We start from the raw sequence: 25,422 nt of genomic DNA, 5'->3' as shown, positions 1-25,422 counted from the left end.
GACATATACATTACATTTATATAAAAAAAACATAAGAAACATAACATAGCATGCTGAGTATGTACATGTACGTGTGGGGAAAAAACCAGTTTGATATATTTTGGTTAAGATAAATTTGCAAATTACTATATTTGATCAATCAGTTTTGTCGGCCATTAGAATTTTAATCATATCATATTTTAATGCATGCGTATCTAATCAAAACCAATAATTTACAAATATTTTTTAAAGTTTGATAAATTAGGGACATATAATGACTATACCATTTATTTCTAGAGCATAGACATATTTTTTTCATTAAATAAAGTTAATGGTGTGTGCTTATTTAAATCTTAAACTGAATTTCACTGAAGTAATTGTTGACAATCTAAATGAAAATACTTTTTCTAGACATTACTTTCTATTATGTTTTAATTATAATTCAAATACATATCGTTAGTTTAATCAGAGATTTAGATAGTTATTAAATTATCTATGTCTCTGGTTTAATTATCACATAGTATCACCTGAGGTAAATGAGAATCTATGTGTTTTAAAATTGGTATTGATCTGTGTAAATTATTATTAATATTTACGTAAATCGATTTTAATTATCCCGCCATGTGCAATGATTGGTCAAATAATAACTTACGATCACAATCGGTAAAGTGTTTGAAAGACTACTGTGCAATAGTCAAGCGTACTTTTAACTAATGCAAAACACCGATTGTTTACCGCAACAAAATAGATGACACATCTATTGAAATGAGATGATTGACGTACGGTACTTCATAAATATCTGAAATAAGATCAATATATCTCATACATTAAAGAATTTTAATTCCATTGGCGTTACACGTATGAGAAAGAACTGCCTAAATCGTTCGATCTCGCCACCAGGGCTATCGAAAGAACGTTGCATTACTTGTGGTTTCGATCACGTCAACTGCCAGTCACAAGTATGCAAATGATGGTTGTTAAATAAGTTGTAAAGCTTAAACTAATAAAGAAATTGAAATTGATGGCGATTAACACTCTCCTAGTACAGGTAGATAATCTGATAATTAGGTCGACGGAAACAAAAGACTGACTGATGTACCTGCGGGTAGTTGTTCACGGGTTGCTGCGTGCGGGAAGGTGAGGCACAGCGAGGTGTGAAGTCACATGTGCCTGTGGTCATAATCAAAGGGTCAATTAGTGTTAATTTAGTGGTCGTTGGGACTATGAAAATTGGTCGTAAAACGGAATAGCGGTGTGATTGTATTTCTGAAGAGAAAAAAAATCGGAACTGAAAATAAGTGGCCGTAATAGTGGGATGTTCGTAACTTAGTGTATATGCTATACATGTCTATGTTTGGAATTAACTTTTGGAAAATAAAAATAAAATAAAACAAAAATAAATATAAAGACAAAATAAAAGAATATTTTCAAGCATGGTGAATTAACAACAAAAATAAATATAAAATAAAAAAAATAAAAATAATCTGCCGACGGTAAGGATTGAACCCGGGCCGTCCGCGTAGAAAGCTCAGGACTTACCACGACACCACTTGTTCCTATTGTATTTCTTGTGAATATCATTAAATTAATAATGAAAGGCAGTTCACTATATTTTCTTATTTTCTTCGCAATCCACTTAAAATGATATTGATGCTACTGAATAAGTTTACAGAATGATTCTAAACTAGTTTATATTGTATCTGGGTGCAAATTACAACTACATATACCACAAATGTGTGGTTATTCAGTTTATTCTTCACTACACCAGCCGGGGGGTAAAAAGCTAGTTCCGGAATTGCGATCCCAATACTGGTAAAACCAAGTTTTACCGTAAAAAGGTACTGTTGTTCTATAACTCACATTAGCTGGCGATGGGTCTGGTATATCCTTAATGGCCCTAACTGTCAGTTTGGTGCCTTGGAACGTAACTACAGCATTAGGCTCACAACTGTGATCAAGCAATGAGGGACTGGAAATGAGTCAAACATTAAAATATAAAAGATGCTTGTCAATCCTTTTAATATCCTCTCACTCAATATATGAAGTTTGTTCAGATGTTAATTTTGACTAATTCAATATTTGAACTTAATTGATAAACAAAGATTTGCTATAGCCTATACGACCAATTTCTGAATACGTTCACAAAAAACATTGTATATTTTTGTTATAAATTTTTTCAATTATATAGAGTAAATTTTGAACAAAATATTATAGACAATGAGTCCTATATAGGGCCTGTACCAATTTTTCATGGTATATTATAACCTAAGAAATTGGCATGGCACTTTCTATGGCCTACCAGGACAATCCATATTCAGTGACAATTAGTGAACATTTCAAAACAGGATATTTTCTGACCCTAATTACAAAATATTTATGTTCTTTTTCCCACCTGGATTTTGGGGTTTTGACTAGATGAGCTTAAAAAGGGCTATTGAAATATTAACATGAACTTTCAAAAGTTTGTTTAACTTTTTAGAATATTTACCATATATAACTCCCTTTGCAAGGATGTCTGACTCAAGATTGAACTCATTGAGAACATTTAAATTTGTTTTTATTTATTTCTTCTTATAAAATATACATTAGCTTAGTAAAAAGAATGTGTTTTTACCATATTGTGCAACGGTAAGTAACTTAATAGATCATTGATTGTTATGGTGACATTATAAGTACATATGTAATATGTTTCTGGGTACAGCAGGCAGCATTCAAATTTGTTTTAAGCATATATATAGCTTTTTAAAAACATGCATATCCAATTATTTTCTACATAATCTACATATTTTATGCTAGTAATCAATTTACGGTACTGTCAAGTCTTCATTTATTCATGCAGTGGTGCTTAATTTATATTTTACATCAAATTGATGGGAACCTTTGTACGGTGTAACTTGTTCAAACAAAATGTCTTCCTGACCAGCATATCCAGCCGGTATAGAAAGATTTCTGTATTACACAGGTTTTAATTACTCTATATTACAAAGGGCAATGTCCTGTATTCAAGGTGGAATATAAAAGGATTCAGATTAAGCAAGGGCTGGTTACACTGTGGTATGATTGGTGTGTGTTTTTGGTTTCTTTTTTAAAGTAAATTAAAAGTTATTAAATTTTATTCAATTTTGCTTTGTATTTCAACCATCAAATTGTATCAAATATTGTTTTTAAATTTAATAAAGAGTCCTGATATGAATTGATGATGTTTTATTGTTTTTTGGTACCTTGTTGTTGATACATGCAACATACATGTACATGTACATGTATATGTCATTTCATTAACACAACTCCAAAATATGAAAAAAAACATAATTATATGTCATAAGATTTTAACTAAAATAAAAAAAAATAAAAAAATAGAAACCCACGTTGCTCAACAATTTTTAATGTAAACAGTGATTTATATTGCATGTGAAAACATAAAATAACAATGGCATTTTTCAGTCACCCACACTAAATGTTCTCTCTGAAGAATGATAATTTGAACACTAAATAGTTTTTAACTTATTATCATTAATTTTACAAAAGGCAAATATAATGACAAAGCAATACTTGTAGAAGATAATAACAGTATATACTTGATAAATAAGATGGGAATAACTTCACACATGTGAAGAAAAACTTTTTTGCTTATAGTCAGTATGAGGCTTGATGAACGCTGACAAACCAGATGTTTTCACTTGGGTCGATGTAACTTACTATCTTCTAACAGACTGATATTTGATTATATTTGAGAGAAATTAATTTTAAGTACAATGTATAATCATTGCTTTGTATGTATCCATCGTTATATTAAAACAGCTAAAGCATGGGGTTGAGTGATAAAGCAAATTTCTGGTTTCCCTTGAACTTGCCTATTACCCCAGGCGGAACCTCAGGAAATAGACAAGTCTCGGGAAACCAAAAACTTGCTATATCCCTCTACTTCATACTTTAACTGTATGATGTCATGAATGGTGAATCTGTACAAATTCATGGGATTTTTTTTGTGGAAATACATGTAAGCCATATTCTGAATATATCTTTGATTTGCTGTATCAAACAGCAGACTACCTACCTGAGGTAAATAGCCACTCCTATAGGCTGCAATTCCCCATCACAAACAGTAAAGCTGTTTATCACCATCTGTAAATCATTAGTTAACGAGAAGGTACACTTTAAAGTCATCATTAATTTGATTAGAGACTAATATTATAGTAGCATTATATAAAACAGCTCGATTAATATAAAAATAATTTTAACAAAGTTTTGTAATACTATTCTTTGTTATCATGTGTTTATACCACTAACTGACAGTATGGATGGACAGTAACAATAACAACTGATAAAAACAATATTCAACACCAGGCACTTACCTTCCCAAACGTTTCCATTAACTTGTCTCCGGGAGGAAGGCTGGAGTCTCCGAGCAGTTTCCTCAACGTGAAAACAATCTTAGATAGTTGTTCTGTCCTGTTTTGGTCACATTTGATTTCTTCAGAATCTGCAAGGTAAAACGTAAATGGAAACTTATTAAAAAACTACAAGTAAAAGTCATTTTTGAAGTAAACGTTACTGACCTTGTACAGGTAATATGTAGACAAACATAGATACGGTATATAAGAGTTACTTCCCTTACACATACATCCACATAGAGGAAATATTTAAGAGATACACAGCTCAGATCAAATGATAAGTGAAACTGAATCATGGAATGATACCTTTTAGAACATTATATATTATTTAAATGCAGTAAGATTTACTCACGGGATTTGAAATCAGAGAAATTTCTCCACCCAATATCATTTTTGATAGATTGTCCATTGTCACCTGCCTAATGAAAAAAAACAAACAGATCCAATCAAAATCACATTTTCTTGACACACCTACCATATTTTTTGTATTCTTTTACACTACAAAAGCTTAATATCACTTTTACCAACCTACTTTCAAAACACAGTTTAAAACACAGGTAAAGCAATTACATTGAATATGTATGTGGTTTTAACAGTTATATATTTTGTCTACAGCAAATACTATCTTCTGTAAACTAATGGAAAGAGAGAGAATTATTCATAAAATTAACAGCAAATATCTATGTTATTAATTTCAAACAACTTTTGATGACATATCATGGTACCATCACCTGTTTTGAAGCACTAAAATGACCAATAAATGCTTCCAAGTGTTAATGTTACATTCCTCTTAATATCATATTTTGTAAGACAAATGAAATATGACATTAAGAGGATTCCACAGTAATAGAATAACATGTTAACTCTTTAACTTATCAAACTCAGTTGGTTTGTCCTACCTTTTGTTTGAGGACGAGTTTTAACATCAACCATACACTGTCCAGAGGAACATCAGGAAAAACTCTCTTCAGACAAGGACATTCCCCCTTGTGGGAAGTCCAATCCTCTTTCTGTAATCAGTTAAAAGAAAGGTGGTTAAGGTGCTTTTGTTTAGCTGGTTTATCATATCGGACAATCTATACAGAAAATTGTACAAACATCATCGTATAATGCCATCAGCTTGTGTAGCATGAGGTTTTGTGTGTTAATATCGCTGCTTCCCATCCCCTCTATATTATTATTCACTTTTTCAATTTTAGTTACGAACATGTACCATCAATACATTATATTCAAACATTATAATCACTTATATGTACATGTCATTTGTAGTTTTTTAAAATAAACTTAAACTTAACTCAGAAATAATTGATTCATCAATAGTTTTACCTACCTGGCACATGGCATTGCAATAGCGCACTACCTTACACATGGTACATCTCTTGAGATTCTCACCACTGGAAACAAATGGTAACTGATTACCTTTACTGGAGTGTTCACATTAATTGTAACTTGTATGTATCATTAAAATATATCTATTGAACATTAAGGTACTGCATGTCTTATCTTTTAAAGTATTAAGTACAAAAATACTATTTCATCTTACACACGTAACATATATTTACATGTATGTAACATCATATGTAAAGATGCATGTATGACAGGAAGAGTTGTTGCCCTTGGTTAGTCGAGATTGTTTTTGAAATGTGCATTCTGGAGGTTATTGAGGATTCTTTTAAGTCTAAGGCACAGGTGCTACCACCATTTTTAAGGACAAGTGTATTGGCCGAACTTTCAAATCTTTTATTCTGAGTTACATGAACTATAGCCTACATAGGCTGTGGTCAAAGGTAATTATAGCCAACTGATTATTTAAACTATTTGGTACGGAATAACCACTTTACGTACAATGGACATGTATGTATGTGATTACAACTTAGCTGTATACTGTACTATTTGTTGTAAAACTTCGTGCAATGCCACACATGAAACTACACGGTCACTGATAATAAAAGTATACTCACCAGGAACTGTGGCTCTTGGCGAGTACAGGCATAAACATACATATCATCTACAGTCAATACAAGTCATAGTCAATGTCAATACTAAATATATACGTAATTCACGTGTTTACTGGCTGGTGCTGGATTCAAGACTGGCGAGATTTGTCAACTACCTATCGGACGCACACAGATACCCGAGGTATCCCGAATACCAGCGGCATTCCGATAATTGAGACAACTCGACCAAACCCTGTTTCACTACATATTTCACTGTATAAGACATACAAATGTATGTATGCACATGACACATATATACAATGTACATGTACATATACATTCAAGTACATATACCACAGGCGTCTGCGTCTGGTGTTGGAAAAATAAAATATCCTAACCCTACTATATGAACTTTATTTTTTCCAAAACCAGACGCAGACGCCTGTGCATATACATGTACATTCTTCTTTGGTGAGTCACCAGCCGTCAATAGTGGCGATTTTAGGTGAGTGATTGGCTCAGTGGCGTGGGGGAAGGGGTTATATACAGTGCTTTTTTTTTTTTTTTTTTTTTTTTTTTTGTTTTGTGCTGGAATAGATAAAAGTAGATAGGTTAAAATCATGATAAAAAATGAGGTGTTTATTTGTGAGTGGGGGCTTCAAGGGCTACGTGGTTTATGTTTGCCTTGAAGCCCTCCAGTGTAGTGTTTTGTACTGTTGCCACAGGGAGGAGATTCCAGTATGTGATGGTGTGTGGGAAAAAGGAGTACTTAAATGTATCCTTTGTGGCGGCGATGTGTCTGTATGCATAGGGATGTGTGTGTCTAGTGCGGGTGTCTACAGGTGTTAGGTATTGTTCTGGGTTGATGGCAACGAGATGGTGTGTGATTTTGTATAGGAGGATGAGTCGTGATTGTAGACGGCGTGTTTGTAGTGTTGGCCATTGGAGTGTGTATAACATGTCTGAGACTGAAGAAGTGTTATGATACCTGTTTTGTACATATCTTGCTGCTCTGCGTTGAGTTTTTTCTATTTGTTGTATTTGGCCAGTATTGTGTGGGTCCCAGATAGAGGAGCAGTACTCTAGTTTGGGTCTAACAAGTGCTTTATATGCGTGTTCTTTAATGTGTGGTGAATTGATTGTGAGGTTTCGTTTTAGGAAACCTAGTGTTCTGTTTGCATTTGCGGTGATGTTGTTTATGTGTTTGTCCCATTGGAGGTTGTTTTGCAGTGTGAGGCCTAAGTATTTACTGTGTTTGACGTGTTCAAGTGAGTGGTTATGGAGAGTGTAGTTGTGGTGGATTTTGTTGCGTTTGGTGGTAGTGGAGATGACGTTGCACTTGTCGGGGTGAAATTGCATTAGCCAGTCGTGTTCCCATTGTCCTGCATTGTCAAGGTCGTGTTGTAGTTTCTGTGTGTCTTCTTGTTTATGTATGGTCTTGTAAATGATACTATCGTCTGCGAAAAGTCTAAGGGTGCTGTGTTTCATGTATTCATGTAGGTCGTTGATATATATATATTAAGAAAAGTATGGGGCCCAGACAGGTTCCTTGAGGGACTCCGGATGTTACTGGTATTTTGTGTGAGTGTTTGCCCTCGAGTATTACTGTCTGGGTGCGATGTGAAAGAAAATCTGTTATCCATGCATGTGTGTTACCTGTGATGCCGTAGTATTTGAGTTTGTACTGAAGGCGTTTGTGTGGTACTTTGTCAAAGGCTTTTGCAAAGTCCATGATTATGATGTCTGTCTGCGTGTTGTTGTTGTGGTTTTGTGTGAGGTCGTGTATGAACGTGGCCAGTTGGGTTTCGCACGATCTGGAAGGTCTAAAGCTGTGTTGTTTGTCGTAAAGTATGTTGTTGTTTTCCAGATGTGACATGGTGGCGCTGGTGATTATATGTTCCATTAATTTGCATGTGATGCATGTGAGTGATATTGGTCTGTAGTTTGCGGGATTGTATTTGTCGCCTTTTTTGTAAATGGGATTGACATTTGCGTGTTTCCAGTAGTGGGGAAGTGTTCCTGTGGTGAGTGAGCATGTAAATATTTTTGTAAGGATTGGAGCTGTGATGTCTTTGAGTTCTTTCAATATTCTGCCATGGATGTTGTCGGGGCCATTGAATGCACCTACCTTTTGAAGCATGAATCACACCTTCTGCCTCTCTGTTTATGTGACAATACGTGTACAAATGGTTCTGACTGTAACAGTATGTCGCCCTTTCTCTTCATTTCTTCTGTAGTCACTCTAGTGGTCAGTTATTATATAGTTAATACAAACACGCGTGATGAACGCAGCTATAACGAAAGTAGACGGAAGTTGAAAGGGTTCATTCGGAAATCCTCTAGTCTTTTTAATACAAACGTACAATATTTAAATAAACTAGTTTCGGTTTTGGTTTATGATTTTATACTGGTGCACAAACTTGTTCGTAAATTAGGGCCGTGTATCGTTTGTAAAATTATTTATGATTTTAAAGGCCCGCTAGATCTAACTTTCCGCCAAAAATAGAAATAAAATTTTCTTAAACTTAACAAGAAAATAAGAAAAATTCTATCGATAGTAACAGTGAAGATTCATGTCGCTGTTCAATAAGTTATCGTCTGGTGCAGTGGGTGGTGATTCGACTGATTTATTTGAATTAAATTGTCCAGAAGATGATGATACATGTACACGTAACGCAAATCGAATAACTTTGACAACTCTGCAGAATTTTTAAAGTGAACAGTCGGGCAAGGATGGCTAAAGTCGGTAAAAATGGTGTGAATGTATCCAGTATAATTTCTTATCAAATAGAAAAATAAAATCTCTCGCCAAAATCTGTCTGCGTACGAAGAAATTAATTTAAAGTATAGGAATCCTAAAACGTCCTCTCGGCTGACTATGTCCGTGGTTACATTTACACGCAGCCTCGCTTTCAATGCTTTCAACTTTCCTTTACTTTAAAGTTGTATTTCTGGTAATTTTCATTGGAACGATATGTCGCTTTAATATTTGATATTTGAACATGGACATGTAACTTAATGATTAAGCTCCCCAAAACCATATGTCAGCCTGTAAGAGAGCCGAAATCTAGCGATCATATATTCCTGGTTTTGAATATAAAGCGCCTTCAATTACCGCCATGTTCAGTACCTTCGGATTTTGTCGGAGTTCCGAATAGTATCACGTGACTGACGTCCTCACGACCTGCACGTGGTGATTCAGGTAACTAGCGTAAGCGCACATGTGTTTGTTTACGTTTTCCTTCTGGCTAAAATGAGCAAATCATGCTGGTACATGTATACATGTCCACAGAGCGAGTATTTGAAACAATTTTGTGTGTATCAAATATTGTAATGAGCGAGAATTAATTTCTTTGTAAATCCAGTTTGCTGAGGTCGACCACATATTTTGTTTATGAAAAATTGTTGACATTTTCTCTTGGTTTTACAACTCTCGTGTTACTTCGAGATTGTCGCGACGACGTTCGGAAGAGTCGGAATGATTCGGCATCTTTCGAGCCTATTTTCCACTAGTCCGCTAAACCTGCCTATATTATTAGGCTTTTTTTTTTTTTTTTCCTATATTAGGCAAAAAAATAAAAAAAAGCCTAATAATATAGGCAGGTTTAACGGACTAATTTTCCACGTGTACACGTTAAAAAGATTTTTTACATTTATAATTAAAAATACTTCCAGTGCTGTAACTTTATAAAAAGTGTTAAAATTAGAAAGTTTTAAACTCAGACAGTCGGCGAAAAATATGTGTAACACTTAAACTGTTTTCATTACGACAAAAAGTGCGAAAGTGATAGATCATACAACTTTAATGGTCAGAAGTGGGAAACGTACATTTGTAAGCAGAACTTGGCCGTCGTATTAATATGTGAGAACATTTGGAAGGCCAATGAACGCATTTAGACTGGTTTCCTCGCCCGACTATTCACTTTAATATCGTTTTACATTTTCATTTCAAAGAAAGAAAAAATAAATAAAAAGCCTGGGAAAGGTATAGAATCTATTTATTTTATACATTGTAGCTAAGCATTGATACATTTGTACTTATTCAGTAAGCCTCTAGGTAAATTACATTGTACATACTGTGAATTATGTATGTGTAATCTAACAAGGATTTTTTCCGTCAGTGCTATATATTGACAGGGTTCACACCAGCATTTGGAATTCTGGCGCCAAAATTTTCGCCAACATAAATATTTATTCGCCAAATTATTTATTTTGGAGCCAATATTTTTTAACACTTTTCAGGTTTCTTGGATGATCGGACGAAACATATAATCCGTCGATGAGATGCTGAATTTACAACATTACATTGTGTATACATGTATATATATATATATATATAAATCAACACCGAATATAGTTCCATTTTATTTTATAAATTTGACATATGTTTCAACAACAACAACAACAATAAGTTAAAAAACATCAACATCCTTTAAAAGAAATTTACCTAGCATTGTAGTTCATGTTCAGTTGTTATTAATGAATTTTAAATGCAGATCCTATAAGATTATAAAAAACACTCAATGCACTTCAAAGTTCATAGATAGATACTTGAGTAAGAAACTGTTTTTAATCAGTATCACTATAAATAATGCTTTTGTTCAACAGTACATCATGAAATACTTAGTTCATTGATAAAATAATAACCACAGATTTTATGCACTAGAGTCCTTCAATGTACAGCACACCTATTTTCCTTTTGCATTATCAATCATCACATAGTTCAACAGCACTATTTTCACCAATTCAATTATCACAGTCACTCACTGAGAATCCTCCTAGCTTTTACTGTGGCCCAGTGCCTGAATGCTGCATTGTAGTCCATTTCTCCTTCCTTTCCATCAATGCTGAGACGGAGAAGGTGGTCCAGTGATCTGGCACTAAGTCTGTTCCTCAGGCAAGACTTGATCAGGTTCTGTCTAGAGAATCCTCTCTCGCAGTCGACGGTTGATACCGGAAGTACCAGAAATCTCCTACACATAGCTGCTACAACTGGGAAAATGTCATTGCACCTAATGCTTAGCTGTGCCACATCAAAAACTAACTTGACTCCCTGACTGCCTCTAACTACCTGTGCATTGACGTAAGCCTCAAATCCTATCAACTCCTGTTCTAAACAACTTGCATCTCCTAAAACACACTTTCCAAAATACTCAACCACAGTACTTAAAACCTCACAGTCAACTTTCTTCTCTGCAACTGGACTCAAAACCTGAGAAATAGCAGTCATGACCCTAGAATCAGCCCTATCGCTAAACCTCTCCCTCAAACTACTAACAGTGTGAGTGACAAACTGGTCACAAGCAGAGACAGCCCCATTCCTCTGACCTACACTATCCCTAATTGTATGTCCCTTGAACTCAAACTGGCAAGTGTCATCATCACCTAGAACAGGCTCACTAGGAAACAGCTGCGAGAAACTCCTTCAAAACTGGGCCAGACTTTGAATCACGAAGATCCTCTAAGACAGAAATGGTGGATGTTAAGAGTGGTTCAACCTCAGAAAACTCAACCCAGACTTCTGAAAACACTTACTAAGGACAGAGAGATGTTTCAGAACATCAGACAAGAAGTGGGCACAGTACAGAAACTTGAAGTTAGAAACTGGCTTATGGAGACTGAGAGACTTGGCAGAATTTTCCTCAAGGAACACTGACAGCATAGCAGAGTAATTCCTAACTAAAGCATGGACACTTCCCTCAAAACTGAGCCACCTAGTATGAAACACCTGTTTAAACCTACTATGACCAACAACCAAGAGCCAACCTGTGAGCATTACAGTGAACTGAAAGTAGGCCTGGACACACTTCCTTAAGTCTAGTGACAACACCTGACCTACAACCAACAATTACTGCAGCACCATCTGTAGCCATACCAACAAACTTACTAGTATCTAAGCCTTTCTCCCTAAGCACCTGAAGAACCTCACTAGTGATTGCATCAGCATTAGCCTGAGACATTTGCCTAACTGCAAGAAAGTATGACTTTGGGATCCACCTACCACTATTCTCCTCCAATATGCGTATATATACCAAAAGATTCTGATGCACAGAGATATCTGTAGATTCATCTATCATAATACTGAACAACTCTGACTTCCTAATCCTATCAACTAACCTATCCTCTAAGACCTTAGCAAGGGAAGGCTGAAACTTCTCTACAGACTGGTTGTGAGTGTAAGATGCATGGTTGTTCCGGTGCAAATCTCGTAACTGCTCAACGCCCTGTGAAATTCAAATAATGAATCTAATCAGTTACATAATTATGATTATCATAATCACTTAAATGTACATGTATGTTATATTGCAGTCTACACAATCCATGGTTATCTTTAGATCAGGACATTGAAAGCAATGTTTCAAATTTTTATACCTAGGCCTGATTATAATTATTTTGATAAACATGCATGTAGAATTAAAGAATCTTAGATCTTACTATATATATTTAATGATATTTTTTTAAATTTTATTTCAATTTGCATTAAAAAAAACCATTTCCTATTTCAATGAAATACCTACCTGTTCAATGCAAAGTCCATTTAACTTCACTGCTGTGGAGTTGGGTAAGTCGTTGACAGCAGCAAAGAATACATTCCGAAGGGCAGCAATAACAGCATTTTTGTTTTTGCTGACAGCAGCCGCTCTGGCAGTATCTAAATCCTTACCAAGGTTGATAATCTCCAGTGCACGGACATGACTGTTGTTGCCTAAAAATATTTTATAATCCTAATCAAAATTCATTTATACTTATTTATATTTGTACTATTTTTTTCCTTTTTTATCACGCATAAGATTAGATTATATCATTCTATTAAAAATAATAACTAGAATAAAGTTGAGTTATTGTATGATTCATTTCATTTCAAAATTATTTTTTAAACAATTTTATTTATAGAAATATCAAATATTTGTAGATATATATATATCAAAATGTCCCATAGCATGACAAAGTGTTACATTGTGTGATTCAGTTCATTTCAAAATATTTTAGAAAATAATTTAGATAATAATATAATTAAATTTCAATAGTAGGAGGACAAAGTGATAGAAATTACTTAAACATTGATCTATTATCAATAATTGTAATGAAATCATAGCTTCTTGAGTCGGCTATTATAAATATATCAGAGATATAAAGGTACGTACACTATACTTTGATCATCTTACAATATTTCCCCTGATTCTTCTTTCAAATTGTCTTTGGTTTGCTCTTAAGAAATAAAGGGAATATTTAAAGTAGACCGTCCCTTCTGGTTTCCTCTCAAGGATTTCGTTTATTTTTTGATATTTTGTTTTTAGGTATAACCTGATCACAAAAACCACATAAAAATCATCTGTCAACGGGTTAATTTTTCTTCCAGGGTTGCTTTAAGATATGTACTAATGACATAAGATTCCGGATTTTAAGGATTTTTAAATAAATAATATTTCCTCTGTGTAACATCCCTTAACATATACAGAATATGCACGTAACATGTTCATACCTTCGGTAGGTGATATAGAATTCATAAATATATCAAATAAGCTGGGTTTTTCACAATTAAACGAAATATCATTATTAAAAATTAAATCCGGACCCAATTTTTGTGAAAAATTGCATTTTTTTCTTAATTGATCTCAAGAAAAATCGATTTTTTTTTTATAATTTCAATGAAGATTGACTTATTTGCAGTAAGAAAAACCAATAAAAAGTATACCTCACAACATTATTTTACAAAATATCACGGATTTGCTGTCTAATGCCCCTTAACTTTTCGCCTGAAAATGTTAAAGTGAATAGTCGGGCAAAGAAAACCAGTCTAAATGCGTTCATTGGCCTTCCAAAAGTTCTCACATATTAATACAACGGTCAAGTTCTGCCTACGTTTCCAAGTTCTGACCATTGAAATAAAGAAAAGTTGAAAGCATTGAAAGCGAGGCTGCGTGGAAATGTAACCACGGACTTAGTCAGCCGGGAGGACATTTTAGCATTCGTATACTTTAAATTAATTTCTACTTACGTAGACAGACTTTGACGAGAAAGTTTATTTTTCTATTCCATAAGAAATTATACTGGATACATTCACACCATTTTTACCGACTTTAGTCATCCTTGCCCGACTGTTCACTTTAAGAATAGGCGAATCCGTAGCACTTTTCAACGTTTTATGTTATTCATTTATCCATGTTAATTTTCTATATTTATTACATTATTGGAGCATACAAGATAACACAATTACATATATTAATGATTTTATTTTTTTATTATATAAAATATAACAAACCAGTTTTCAAGCTATATGTTGGCCTTACTTCAAACTTCCAAAAAGAGTCTAATTCAGCAGAAAACACATCAGCTTTTTCTGAGACAAATATTTGCTCTGTGTGATACTGTATTAAAATGGACTATTTTCCGTAATGGCATCTTTCAAATTATAAGTAAAGGTTTTAATACAAAATAAAATGAAAAATTTTTTCCAGCAATTTTATTTCTGTATTTTGTTTGTCCGTTTCCGGACGAAAATTAGTATAGCGGTATCGAAACTCGAATGTTTCATTCAAAAACACCATAAACTTCCTTCGGCATCCATATACTGTGTAAATTTATTTCTGTTCTGCAAAAAGATAGGTATTCAATTATAACGATAATGGTCATTCATTTGTCACTACTGACGTGAAAGTTTCAATTCAATTCTTTATTGGTATTTTACAATATTACATACACGTAGTACTTCAACAGCAATATAAACAACAGAACAGAAGCAACAGCATGAACGAATATAAGGTGGTCCACTCTCCTCAGTTCAAGGGACTGTTTTATGAACAGGCACAACTGTTGTATAAATTTTAAATTACCGATCGTTAGCTAACTTATCCAAGTCCGATAGATCTCCATTAGCAATACGCAATCTCCGAAGAGGTGGCATATTGTTTCTGGTGCTTCACTAATAAAAAAGATGTTGAGCAGTAATTTTGAATTCAATTGTCACTATCAAAAATGAAATATCTAGCTAACTTCTTGCTCCTTTTTTTCTTTTCCTCATTCTTTCTCTCTTCTTCTTTTTTTCTTTTTTCTTTACTCATGTTTTCATTGGGTTTTCATTATTTTTCATATAAGAATATACAATGTATCTACATTTAATTCTTATTCTTCACAATCTCTTCTTTCTATTTCATCCCATTATCCCTTCTTTCCTGCCCAATGCTTTGTTCTTTATTTTATTTTTCCCTCCCTCCTCCCTCCTCCCTCTCTATCAAAAAACCTAAACAATGTAATTATACTGATGAATGAAATAATGAGAGAGTGAAAGATGTGCATGAAAGATAACTGTATTAATATATTTCATGATTATGTGATTAATGTAAAATCGATATATTGTTTGATAAAAAAATATACCGTCTTGACAGAGTTGCATGAAGAATGTCGATTTTCTCTCAAGTTTTATCATATTAGTTGATTCATAAGGGCTGAGATAGAGTACATCATACAAAAGGGATAGAATTGACTAAAATTTCAAAAATCTTCTTCTCTACTCACAGATGTGTAAGAATCAAATACTCTTCCTAGATAGTGTAAATGGTGCTGCGGAGAGGTTTTCATTTAGAAATTCAAATCATATCGAAAATTTCTGCCCCAACTATCTTTATTACGCTTCTTTTCAAAAAGACCATTTTTGGCTGGAAAAGAACTATAACTATACGTTACTTGAAACAAATGAGGCTTTTTTGTGAAATGTATATTGGCATTAAAAGTGAACGTCTAAAGTTTATCTCCATCAAAACTTGCTCTATATCATCGATAAGAAGTTTTTACAATGTGCTTTAGCTAATTAAATGCACTTTTCTAATAATGTGAAAGCAGGTTCGGAAAGTAGTATACTCAAGAAGATTTTTTAAACGAATTCACTACAATGTCAGAAAAGATTTCACCGTTTACATGAAATAAAAAAAAATATCGTTATAAGGCCTTTCTGTGTATGTTTTGTGTCACGGTTATGCCCCTTTAACCGAGTACACCAGAACTACACTCATGTTTACGTTTTATGCGGTGGTGTAGTTATCCCCCTTTGACGCCTCATACATGTAATGTAAACATATGTACACGACTACATGCTGAAGTACACGGACTACGAGTTAACCATGCTGTAACAACGGTTGAAACAAACGACAGGTGCTATATTTCACGTGAATCAGTTTCAGCAAGCAGGTAAATACGATTAGGTCCATTCGTTGACTACTGGTCTGCATGGACGTCGACATACACATACACTTTAATAAACATAGGCCTATCCACATGTATCAGTGCATTGTGACCTAAATAAATACATGTGTGGAAGGCCTGTACTGTGTACAGTTGTACTTTAGTCGTTTAGACCACCTACGACCTTTTCAATTAACATGTCTTTCTAATATTACATTAATTTGTTAAGTTAATTATCAGCATCCTAAATACTGACCTGCGCGAACTACATGTACATTTGTATGTTACGTACACGTACACATCATTGATATCAGATCTACATTGTATGCTTCTGGGTCAAATCAATCGAAGGCTGTATTTGATGGAAAATAACCAGGCTGCTAATTCACTGTTATGTTTACTGGTATTGAAAAACCATAACCTTTCCTGTGATTTCAGAAATTATTGTCACAGATCTGCATTTGAATGCCTACAATTGACAAAATGTAAATGTAATTAGTTAAAGATTTTATCAAGACTTTGACATTTAAAGCCTTCCGATCGTCTTTGTGTATTCCTCAGATTATGTTATATTAAACTATCGCTGTAACACCACAGCATTGTTGATTTTTTTGAGAAATAATATTTGAAAACTTTTATTATGAATCATCACAGTTCAATGATGAGTGGAGAATGTTAAGATCACTGATTACGATGTTGAGATAATGACATATTTACCTTTACGGGTGATAGGCCTAGTCCTAAATGTCAATGTCATTTATATTGTGACGTCACGTTTTCGCACAATACATGTATTAGATCCGATGTAAATAAAAGTGATATCAATTAATGCTTATAACTATTTTTTCAGACTACTTGACAAAAGAGAGTATGTTTAAACGTACAAATTCCACCGATTTCCAAGGGGATTTTCCAACACCATACGCAAAGTCGATGTTTCTATTGTAATGTCACGATAACGTTGAGTTTTCGCGTCATTCTTGGATGTTTTTTTCTTCGTAGAGGTACGAAGAAACATAAAGGGTCAATCAGACAGTCTGATTTACAATAAAGTATGAAAACAAAGAAAACAAAATGATTATTGACAAATGAAAAACAAAAGTCGGAATTCTCTTGGTGACATTTTTTCAGTATTCAACATACAAATATTGACTTTTTGTAGGAGAATACGAGGGGATTGTTAAACCTGAGAAAGGTGATATTACTGGAGGCCGAACCTTTCAAACAATCCTCGTATTCACTTACAAAAAGTCATTAATTGTTTTTGTTATATGAAACGATACCAGTTTTGCTATTTGAAACAATTTTGAAGCAAGGACATCGCAATAACTATAATTGATAAAAATCAAAATCTTCATCCACGTATCATCAGAAGGTATTTGTACCTAACTTTAACTAGGCCCTTTTCAGACCAGTAACAGTTTAACCTCAGAAGACTGCCTAACTTTAGAAGACTGCCTAAATTTAACTAGATTCTTTTTTTTTTCAGATAAGTAATAGTTTGACTTCAGAAGACTGCCTAACTTTAACCAAGCCTTTTTCAGATCTGGAACCATTTTACCTTAGTAGACTGTGACAATGAAGGAAGTGGCTGTTATAGGGGCAGGGGCCAGTGGTCTCACTGCCACCAAGTGTTGTTTGGACGAAGGGCTGGTACCCACGTGCTTCGAAAGAACCAGTGACATAGGTAAGCACATTGTATTACATGGGTTTATTTGTTTGTTTGGTTTGGTTTGCTTTATTATATTTAACAGCCAGGGTCATGTAAGGACATGGTGTATTGCGGGTATGAAGTGCGAGGTGCGTGTTTTGGGAGTTCAGCATATTCGTGTTGTGTCTTCTTGTAATGTGGAACAATTGCCCTTTTCATAGTGCTATATCACTGAAGCATGCTGCAAAAAAAAAAAAAAAACCCCAAGCAACCCGATCTACCATGTCACATTATACTGTCTGACAACGGGCAAACGAGTCGTTCAACCTCCTTACTGCTGAACGCTAAGCAGGAGCAGACACTACCACTTTTATAGATTATGGCATGTGTTTGCCAGAGGACAGAACCCAGAGCCTACCTTTCATGGGCGAGCGCTCAACTGATGGCCAAAAAAGAGGCATTGTCAAGGGAGACGTTAGGAAGAAAAAAGTTTGTTAACAATAAGAGAAAAGATCATGCAATAAGGACAGCAAGTCATTGAATAATTAAACAAATTCATATTCAAATCACACTCCATCATTTTGGTGAATGTAAAGGTATAATAATTAATTTGTATATTTGTAGGCGGGCTGTGGAACTACACGGATGATATAAGAGATGACCAGGCGTGTGTGATGAAGTCGACAGTCATTAACACCAGTAAAGAGATGATGTGTTATAGTGACTTCCCAATCCCAGAGGAATTTCCTATGTATATGCACAACAAGTATGTCAAGCGGTACTTCCAAATGTACGCGGACAACTTCAAACTGGCCAAGTACATTCAGTTACACACCGAGGTAAATTCTGTTTGAGCTGGTTCTCATTATCATGATATTTGTGATGAAGGTCTATTAATGAAAGAGAAATCAAAGACACTGTTGATCAGGAGTTGGATGGGGATTCTGTTTTAGTTCTGATCTTGCCTGATCGTTCCCTTGTTGCCATCAGGTTCTTATTTGAGATTGTAACAAGAGTTGCCATTATAATCAAAACGTTTGTTTCTTACTTTTGAATAATTTTTGTTATTTGTCAGAATATGAATACAAAGCTTTTTCAGGCAAATGTGGTAACCTTTCTTGTCGGACTTGGTATAACATTATGGACTCAAATGTTTACTGTAGATAAAAAAACTAAGTTTACAAAATTTTTTAGGTATTTATGTATTGTTTTTCCGAATGGCCAGCAAAACGGCAATAGAGTGGGTCAAAAGTTCGCATCGTTTTCCATTGTTTTCATTGATTGATTCAAAGTCGAATTTGAAATATAATAGTTTAGGGACAAAAACAGAATGCTTAAAGTTGGGCATGGAGACGCTTACCTACATGATACGGTGGGCTGCGGATTTTAACTCAACACGAAACTCTTTTTCTGAAGGTAATGTCTATAAAACAAGCCGAGGATTTCGACAGTAATGGACAATGGATCATTACAACTCGCGACAAAAAGACAAAAAACGAAGTCACCAAGACTTTTGACGCTGTGTTGGTGTGCACAGGCCACCATGCCAGTACGAACAAACCGGATTTCCCGGGACTTTCTAAATTTAAAGGCAAGGTTCTGCACTCGCACGACTATAAGACGCCTCATGATTACCTGGATCAAAGGGTTGTCATCATAGGGATTGGGAATTCTGGAGGTGACGCAGCCGTGGAACTTAGTCACGTGACTTCTCAGGTAAGCTTTTCTAATTAAAGAATAAAGATAAAAATAGAATTTAATTTTTAATTAGATCACGCAAAGGTAACATATAGTGATGCAGCTTTCATTCATTCATTAGATTAATTGATATTGGTAAATATATCCTATAAATATAATTAGTTATATAAGCCTTATACGCTCTACTAATCCATGCTTTATGGATACATCTTTCGCCTTTACCGTTATGAAGTATGATCTATGTATGAAAATTCGTATTAGCAATAAGGATAACTACAATCATAGTGTAATGTATAATATAAAGAATAATTTGGTTTGTTAGTTGTAACTCCTAAAATAAATGGATTGGAAGAATGCTGTCAAAGTGCATATTTAGTCGATCCTAAACATATGTTCGGCTAGATACCAAATATATTTGAAGACAGGATTTGTCAATATTTTCCAATGTAATCTGCATGTTATGTATGCGTGTGAGGATATTTGGTGTGAGCATATTTTCTTTTTTCATTAATATTCATATGCCATGAAAATGGGATGTTGCTGCACCCTCTAGTTATATACTTGACTAAATAAGTATATTCATTGTGCATGTATTTGCAGGTTTTCCTCAGCACAAGACGGGGTAGTTGGGTACTGAACCGTATAGGTCCAAACGGTTTACCTGTTGACATGGCATTTTCCTCCAGGTTGATGACGTCTATGTTGAAAATCATCCCGATGTCTATCCTGGAATCGATGGCACGTTCTCAGGTGAACAAAAGATTCGATCATGCAGCCTATTCATTACAGCCAGAGCATTCCTTCTTTAGCCAGCATCCCATGGTCAACGACGAACTGCCTAATCGTATTGCCAGTGGCTCGGTCAGAATCAAAACAGATATCAAATATTTCACGGAGAATGGCGTGGAATTCACAGATGGAACAAAAGAAGATAATATCGACGCTGTGATTCTTGCCACTGGCTATGTGTTCGGGTTTCCTTTCATTGATAAGTCCGTCATTGATGTTCAGGACAACCGCATAGAACTATTCAAATACATGTTTCCACCAAACCTTAAAAAGTCCACCATTGCCATCGTCGGTTGTGTACAGCCAATTGGTGCATTGATGCCAATATCCGAACTTCAATGTCGACTTGCAACCAGGGTGTTCAAGGTAATGTAAAACCAACAGAATTCGATCATGCAATTACTGGTAAAATAACTGATGGAGACGTACTGATTAAGTTATTTTCTGGTATTCTGTACTTTAGCAGGATAGAAGTGACTGAACAATGAACATTCTTTTATATGTGCAGCTTTCCAGTGGATGGCAAATTTAATCAGATAAAACCAATAGTTTCTTGATCTTTATATAAAAGGCAAATGGAAAATTTGTAGAAGAATCTTACACCTTTGATTGTAATATATTTAAATATGTTACTGTCCAGGAATGAGTGTTTAAATATAAATATATTGTGTAGGGCGATGTGGTGTTACCATCTAGGGATGAGATGTGGGCCGACATTCGAGGGAAGGAAGAGATGATGAGACGGAGATATGTGAAATCTAAACGCCACACCATACAAGTAGACTGGATTCCTTTTATGGACGAGCTCGCCACATTGAATAGCTGTAAACCAGACCTTAGTAAGTATACACTTTATTGATACCATCACTTACGATAAAATACCATAAATAAAATGGCTGTAAACCAGACCTTAGTAAATATACATCTTATTGATACATACCATCACTTACAATAAAATATCATTAAATAATTGTCTACAGTGTATATAATTGCAAATATTCCACTATTTGATTCGCTTTTCTGAATCAAAGTTATTCTTTAAGATACAAAAAAACATCATATTAATTTTCATTATATATTGTTACAGAAGTTTTTTTAGGTCATCTGACCCGAAGGGTTAGGATGACCTTTAGTCGTCATGTTTCGTCCGTCGTCGTCTGCCATACGCCGTCCGTTGTGCTCCGTGCGCCGTCTGCCAAGCGTTAACTTTTCAGATTTTGAACTTCTTCTCAAATTCTACTTGTGCGATTTAGCTGAAACTTACATGAAATGATCCTGACATGGTTCCGACAAAGTGTTGTTATTTTTTGGGTCGATTCGAAATCCAAGATGGCCGCCACAGCGTCATCTCGAAAACACATTTTTAACTTCTCAAGTTCTACCAATTCGATTTGGCTGAAACTTGCATGAAATAATCCTGACATGGTACTGACAAAGTGCTGTTATTTTTCGTGTGAATCCGAAATCCAAGATGGTCGCCACAGCCGCCATCTTGAAAACACATTTTGAACTTCTTCTGAAGTTTTACCGTTACTATTTGGCTGAAACTTGTATGAAATGATCCTGACATGGTCCCGAAAAAGTGTTGTTATTTTTCGTGTCGATCCGAAATCCAAGATGGTCGCCACAGCCGCAATTTTGAAAACACATTTTGAACTTCTTCTCAAGTTTTACCGGTACTATTTGGCTGAGCCTTGCATGAAATGATCCTGACATGGTCCCGACAAAGTGGTGTTACATCTCTGGTTGATCCCAAATCGAAGATGGCTACCATGACACTACATCTAATTAAATTCCTATGTGATTATTGCCAAGGTAGTCAGATGTCCGTTAAGGCCCTTGGGCCTCTCGTTTTTTTACGTGACAACAAATACAAACATCAAATAAGACATATGACATGGGTTTTCCACATTTAGCCCTCTTAAAATATTAAACTAGAATGATATATTATGTATCCACTGCCTATTTATTAATGGTTGACATATTTTACACCCCCCTTATATTGTTGTTTGTTTTCACCTGTCTTTGTCATTCCGTTCAACCGTGTATCGAATACCAAACTATAATCTCAATAATGGTATCAGATTTTGGATGTTTGAAATGTCATTGCCACATTCGACAGTTTTTAATGCTCCAAAACCACATTCAGCATCCAGCCATGCATAATGGTCCATAAGGAATTTTGAAAGTGTTTTGGAGTTCCACGGTCTTAATTTTTGGAATCTGTTTCTATGAAAAATATTAAATCAGATTCATTGTTTAGAACGTTGTTTTAATTTGCGACTCCGTTGTGTCATTCTCGAACTCATTAACTCATTGACCCTGAATCCAACCTAGCAATCGTATGTTAGGTGTTTTCACAAAGAACACTTACTCTAACAGTAAACACCAGGGTTTTATTCTCCGTGTCCTTTCTTTGGAGTAAAATCTATTTTTATCCATTTATCCTATCCAGTCTTTGTGGATTTGTTTTCTATTTAATGATCGGCATAAATAATGTTTTAAAATAATCTTGAACAATAAACAATTTTTGTTCTAAACTTATCATCCACTTACAGAGCTGTTGCTTCGGCATGATCCACAGCTTGCGATGAAGTGTATGTTCGGACCGTGTACCCCTTACCAGTTCAGACTGGAGGGACCGGGGAAATGGAGCGGTGCTAGAAACGCGATCTTCACGCAGTTTGACCGTACCATGAGCTGCCTGAAGACGAGACCGTTAGGATTTGAGCCGAAAAAGTCTCGAGGATTATTGCTGTTCTTTCTAGTCGTACTGCTTGCTGTTATGTATAAACTGTTCTTCTAAGTTTCAGAAGGGCTTGAAATAGTCTTTAACTAGATAATGATAATGTGTGCCGGTTGATGAGTGTGACGGTAACATACATAGACATAAACGACATTGGATAAATAATAGTTGTTGAAAATATTATATAGATGTGTTCATTTGACTATTGTTGTATCAGTATTTTGATCTAAATTATGTTTAGATTAAGTACGGGTCTGTTGTTGGATGGATATTTACTTGTTGTCATTTAATTTTTTAATTGTTAGAAATAGACTGTTACTTTATGTTTATCAAAATATATGTTTTTATTGTTTTAACTTTACATTAATTTTGCTAATTAAGTGAATGATTGTATTATTTGAAATATAAATTTTCCAAGTATGCTAATGAACAGAATGTGGAAATCTGCTTTATCCTTAGTAATCTATACGTTTCTATTTCCGGTATATTTATTATTAGCATTACTCCACCGGGCCCAATTTCATCAGTATTACTTCGAGTAAGCAAAGGTCTTAACTTCATATTATCTTAAGGGGAACATTACGATAGCTGACCTTTTAAAATCAGAAATTTCTCTAACTCCAGGTACGATAAATGTCTCTAAATGGATTTTTTTCTCAGTAAATGAATTTTCTCATGTTAAGGAAATGTATAAAATGTATTCAGGGATATCAATTATTAACCTATTGTGTTTGTATACCCCGGTTTACTGAGGACTTGTATCATAATAATAGAGCGGGGGCTATTGTTTTCATTCGTGGTATTATGACAATCAGTCGATCTATTATAAAACATATTTAACATGTAGTTCATTTACACAATGTTAATGATATAATGGATGATAATAATGAGAAATGTTATTTTGAAGCAACTCTTGCCGAAATGTACAAATACCAATCTTCTGATGTAACAGAATGACATGTGTTAAAGGATGCATACCATTGTTATTTAGTACTTCAAGTCACGACTTTATTTATGATGTTTGCATAATTGGTGGATTGAAATTAACCAGAGATACACGGAATATCAGTTTGTAGAATATCATAAACAACAATCTATTCCAATACAAAACAACTGTTAACCAGCTTATCTTTGCCTGTAAAGGGTAGAAGTCTTCATCATGACTTAAATCGTCGTAAAAGTAGTTATTAAAGCGCGAAATATGTTTCGTTTACACTATATTTGTGCTGTCTGACTCATAACTCATTTATTTTTAAATGAACAGTGATTTCTGAGAATAAATAATTTAGAATTAATTTCTAAAATAATGCTGCTTATACTTTGAAACGATACATGTATCTGCTGTTACCTAGCAGTGATTAATCTAAAAACAATTTTCTGAAGAACGAATGTGACTATTGGTATGATGTATGCATTTTAAGACAATGGATTCTTCCATTAAATCCTCTTTGTAATGGTGCTACCAAATCAATTATCATTTTATTGAATTGATCTTGTGATGCATTGTTTTAATTACAGTGAAAAAAAATAATAATTGTGATTATGTATATAATTGCTATTGTTTATAATATTGGATGTTTACATTAGAGCAGGGATAGATCAAGCATAACTTTTCACCTCTGTGAATAACTTAGTAGTTGTTATGACATTTACTGCTTTGTCAGATATGAAATATTCTATACGTTATCCTTTCCGTATTCAATAGAACAAATTCCTAAATAGTAAAACGCTATTGTTTTTATATATGTTTGTTTATCGCAGATTACAATAACCATATACCTTACTTTACCAATGTATTTGACACTGTGGTATTACAGACGAAATATAGATTTTTAAATACATTTACCTGTCATTATAGTAAATAGACCTGTCATTAGAAGATAAAACGGCGTAGAAGGAAAATATCTACATATTCTTTGAACTGTCATAATGTTTTGTAAACTTAATGATTAAAGATAATTCCCTACAATATTGCGCTTAATATTCGTTTTCTTGTATTATATTTGTTACTTTATTTGTAGCGGTTTGAATAAGTTATGAACATTTTGTTAA

The 25,422-nt window shown here is 34.4% G+C and overlaps 2 protein-coding genes across 2 annotated transcripts; one reads left to right on the top strand and one right to left on the bottom strand.

Moving 5' to 3' along the window:
• Positions 1 to 1,839: 1,839 nt before the first annotated feature.
• Positions 1,840 to 8,646, bottom strand: LOC138312572 (histone-lysine N-methyltransferase SMYD3-like; the record flags this gene model as incomplete). The annotated part of the gene is made up of 7 exons (XM_069253386.1): positions 8,436 to 8,646; positions 5,701 to 5,764; positions 5,270 to 5,380; positions 4,723 to 4,789; positions 4,332 to 4,459; positions 4,034 to 4,101; positions 1,840 to 1,948 (listed from the first exon to the last, which is right to left on the bottom strand). Coding segments are annotated over exons 1-7 (645 nt in total), but the record flags the coding sequence as incomplete, so codon positions are not given.
• Positions 8,647 to 16,343: 7,697 nt separating this feature from the next.
• LOC138312571 (flavin-containing monooxygenase 5-like) lies at positions 16,344 to 25,351 on the top strand. The gene is made up of 7 exons (XM_069253385.1): positions 16,344 to 16,492; positions 18,031 to 18,173; positions 18,762 to 18,976; positions 19,554 to 19,853; positions 20,436 to 20,990; positions 21,298 to 21,463; positions 23,183 to 25,351. Exons 2-7 carry the CDS (start codon positions 18,065 to 18,067, stop codon positions 23,428 to 23,430), a joined length of 1,593 nt encoding a protein of 530 aa, XP_069109486.1. The 5' UTR covers positions 16,344 to 16,492; positions 18,031 to 18,064; the 3' UTR covers positions 23,431 to 25,351.
• Positions 25,352 to 25,422: the final 71 nt, after the last annotated feature.

This window comes from Argopecten irradians, unplaced genomic scaffold (assembly GCF_041381155.1).
Source record: "Argopecten irradians isolate NY unplaced genomic scaffold, Ai_NY scaffold_0375, whole genome shotgun sequence".
NCBI classification, from domain to species: domain Eukaryota; kingdom Metazoa; phylum Mollusca; class Bivalvia; order Pectinida; family Pectinidae; genus Argopecten; species Argopecten irradians.
Note: the sequence above shows the minus strand (reverse complement) of the source record. Positions and strands in the feature narration are given on the sequence as shown.

Excerpts from the sequence above, each read along its gene's own strand:
- LOC138312571 (XM_069253385.1), top strand. The coding sequence starts at position 18,065 with ATGAAGGAAGTGGCTGTTATAGGGGCAGGGGCCAGTGGTCTCACTGCC. Across the intron at positions 18,174-18,761 it reads CGAAAGAACCAGTGACATAG|GCGGGCTGTGGAACTACACG; the intron begins GTAAGCACATTG and ends GTATATTTGTAG. Across the intron at positions 20,991-21,297 it reads TTGCAACCAGGGTGTTCAAG|GGCGATGTGGTGTTACCATC; the intron begins GTAATGTAAAAC and ends TATATTGTGTAG.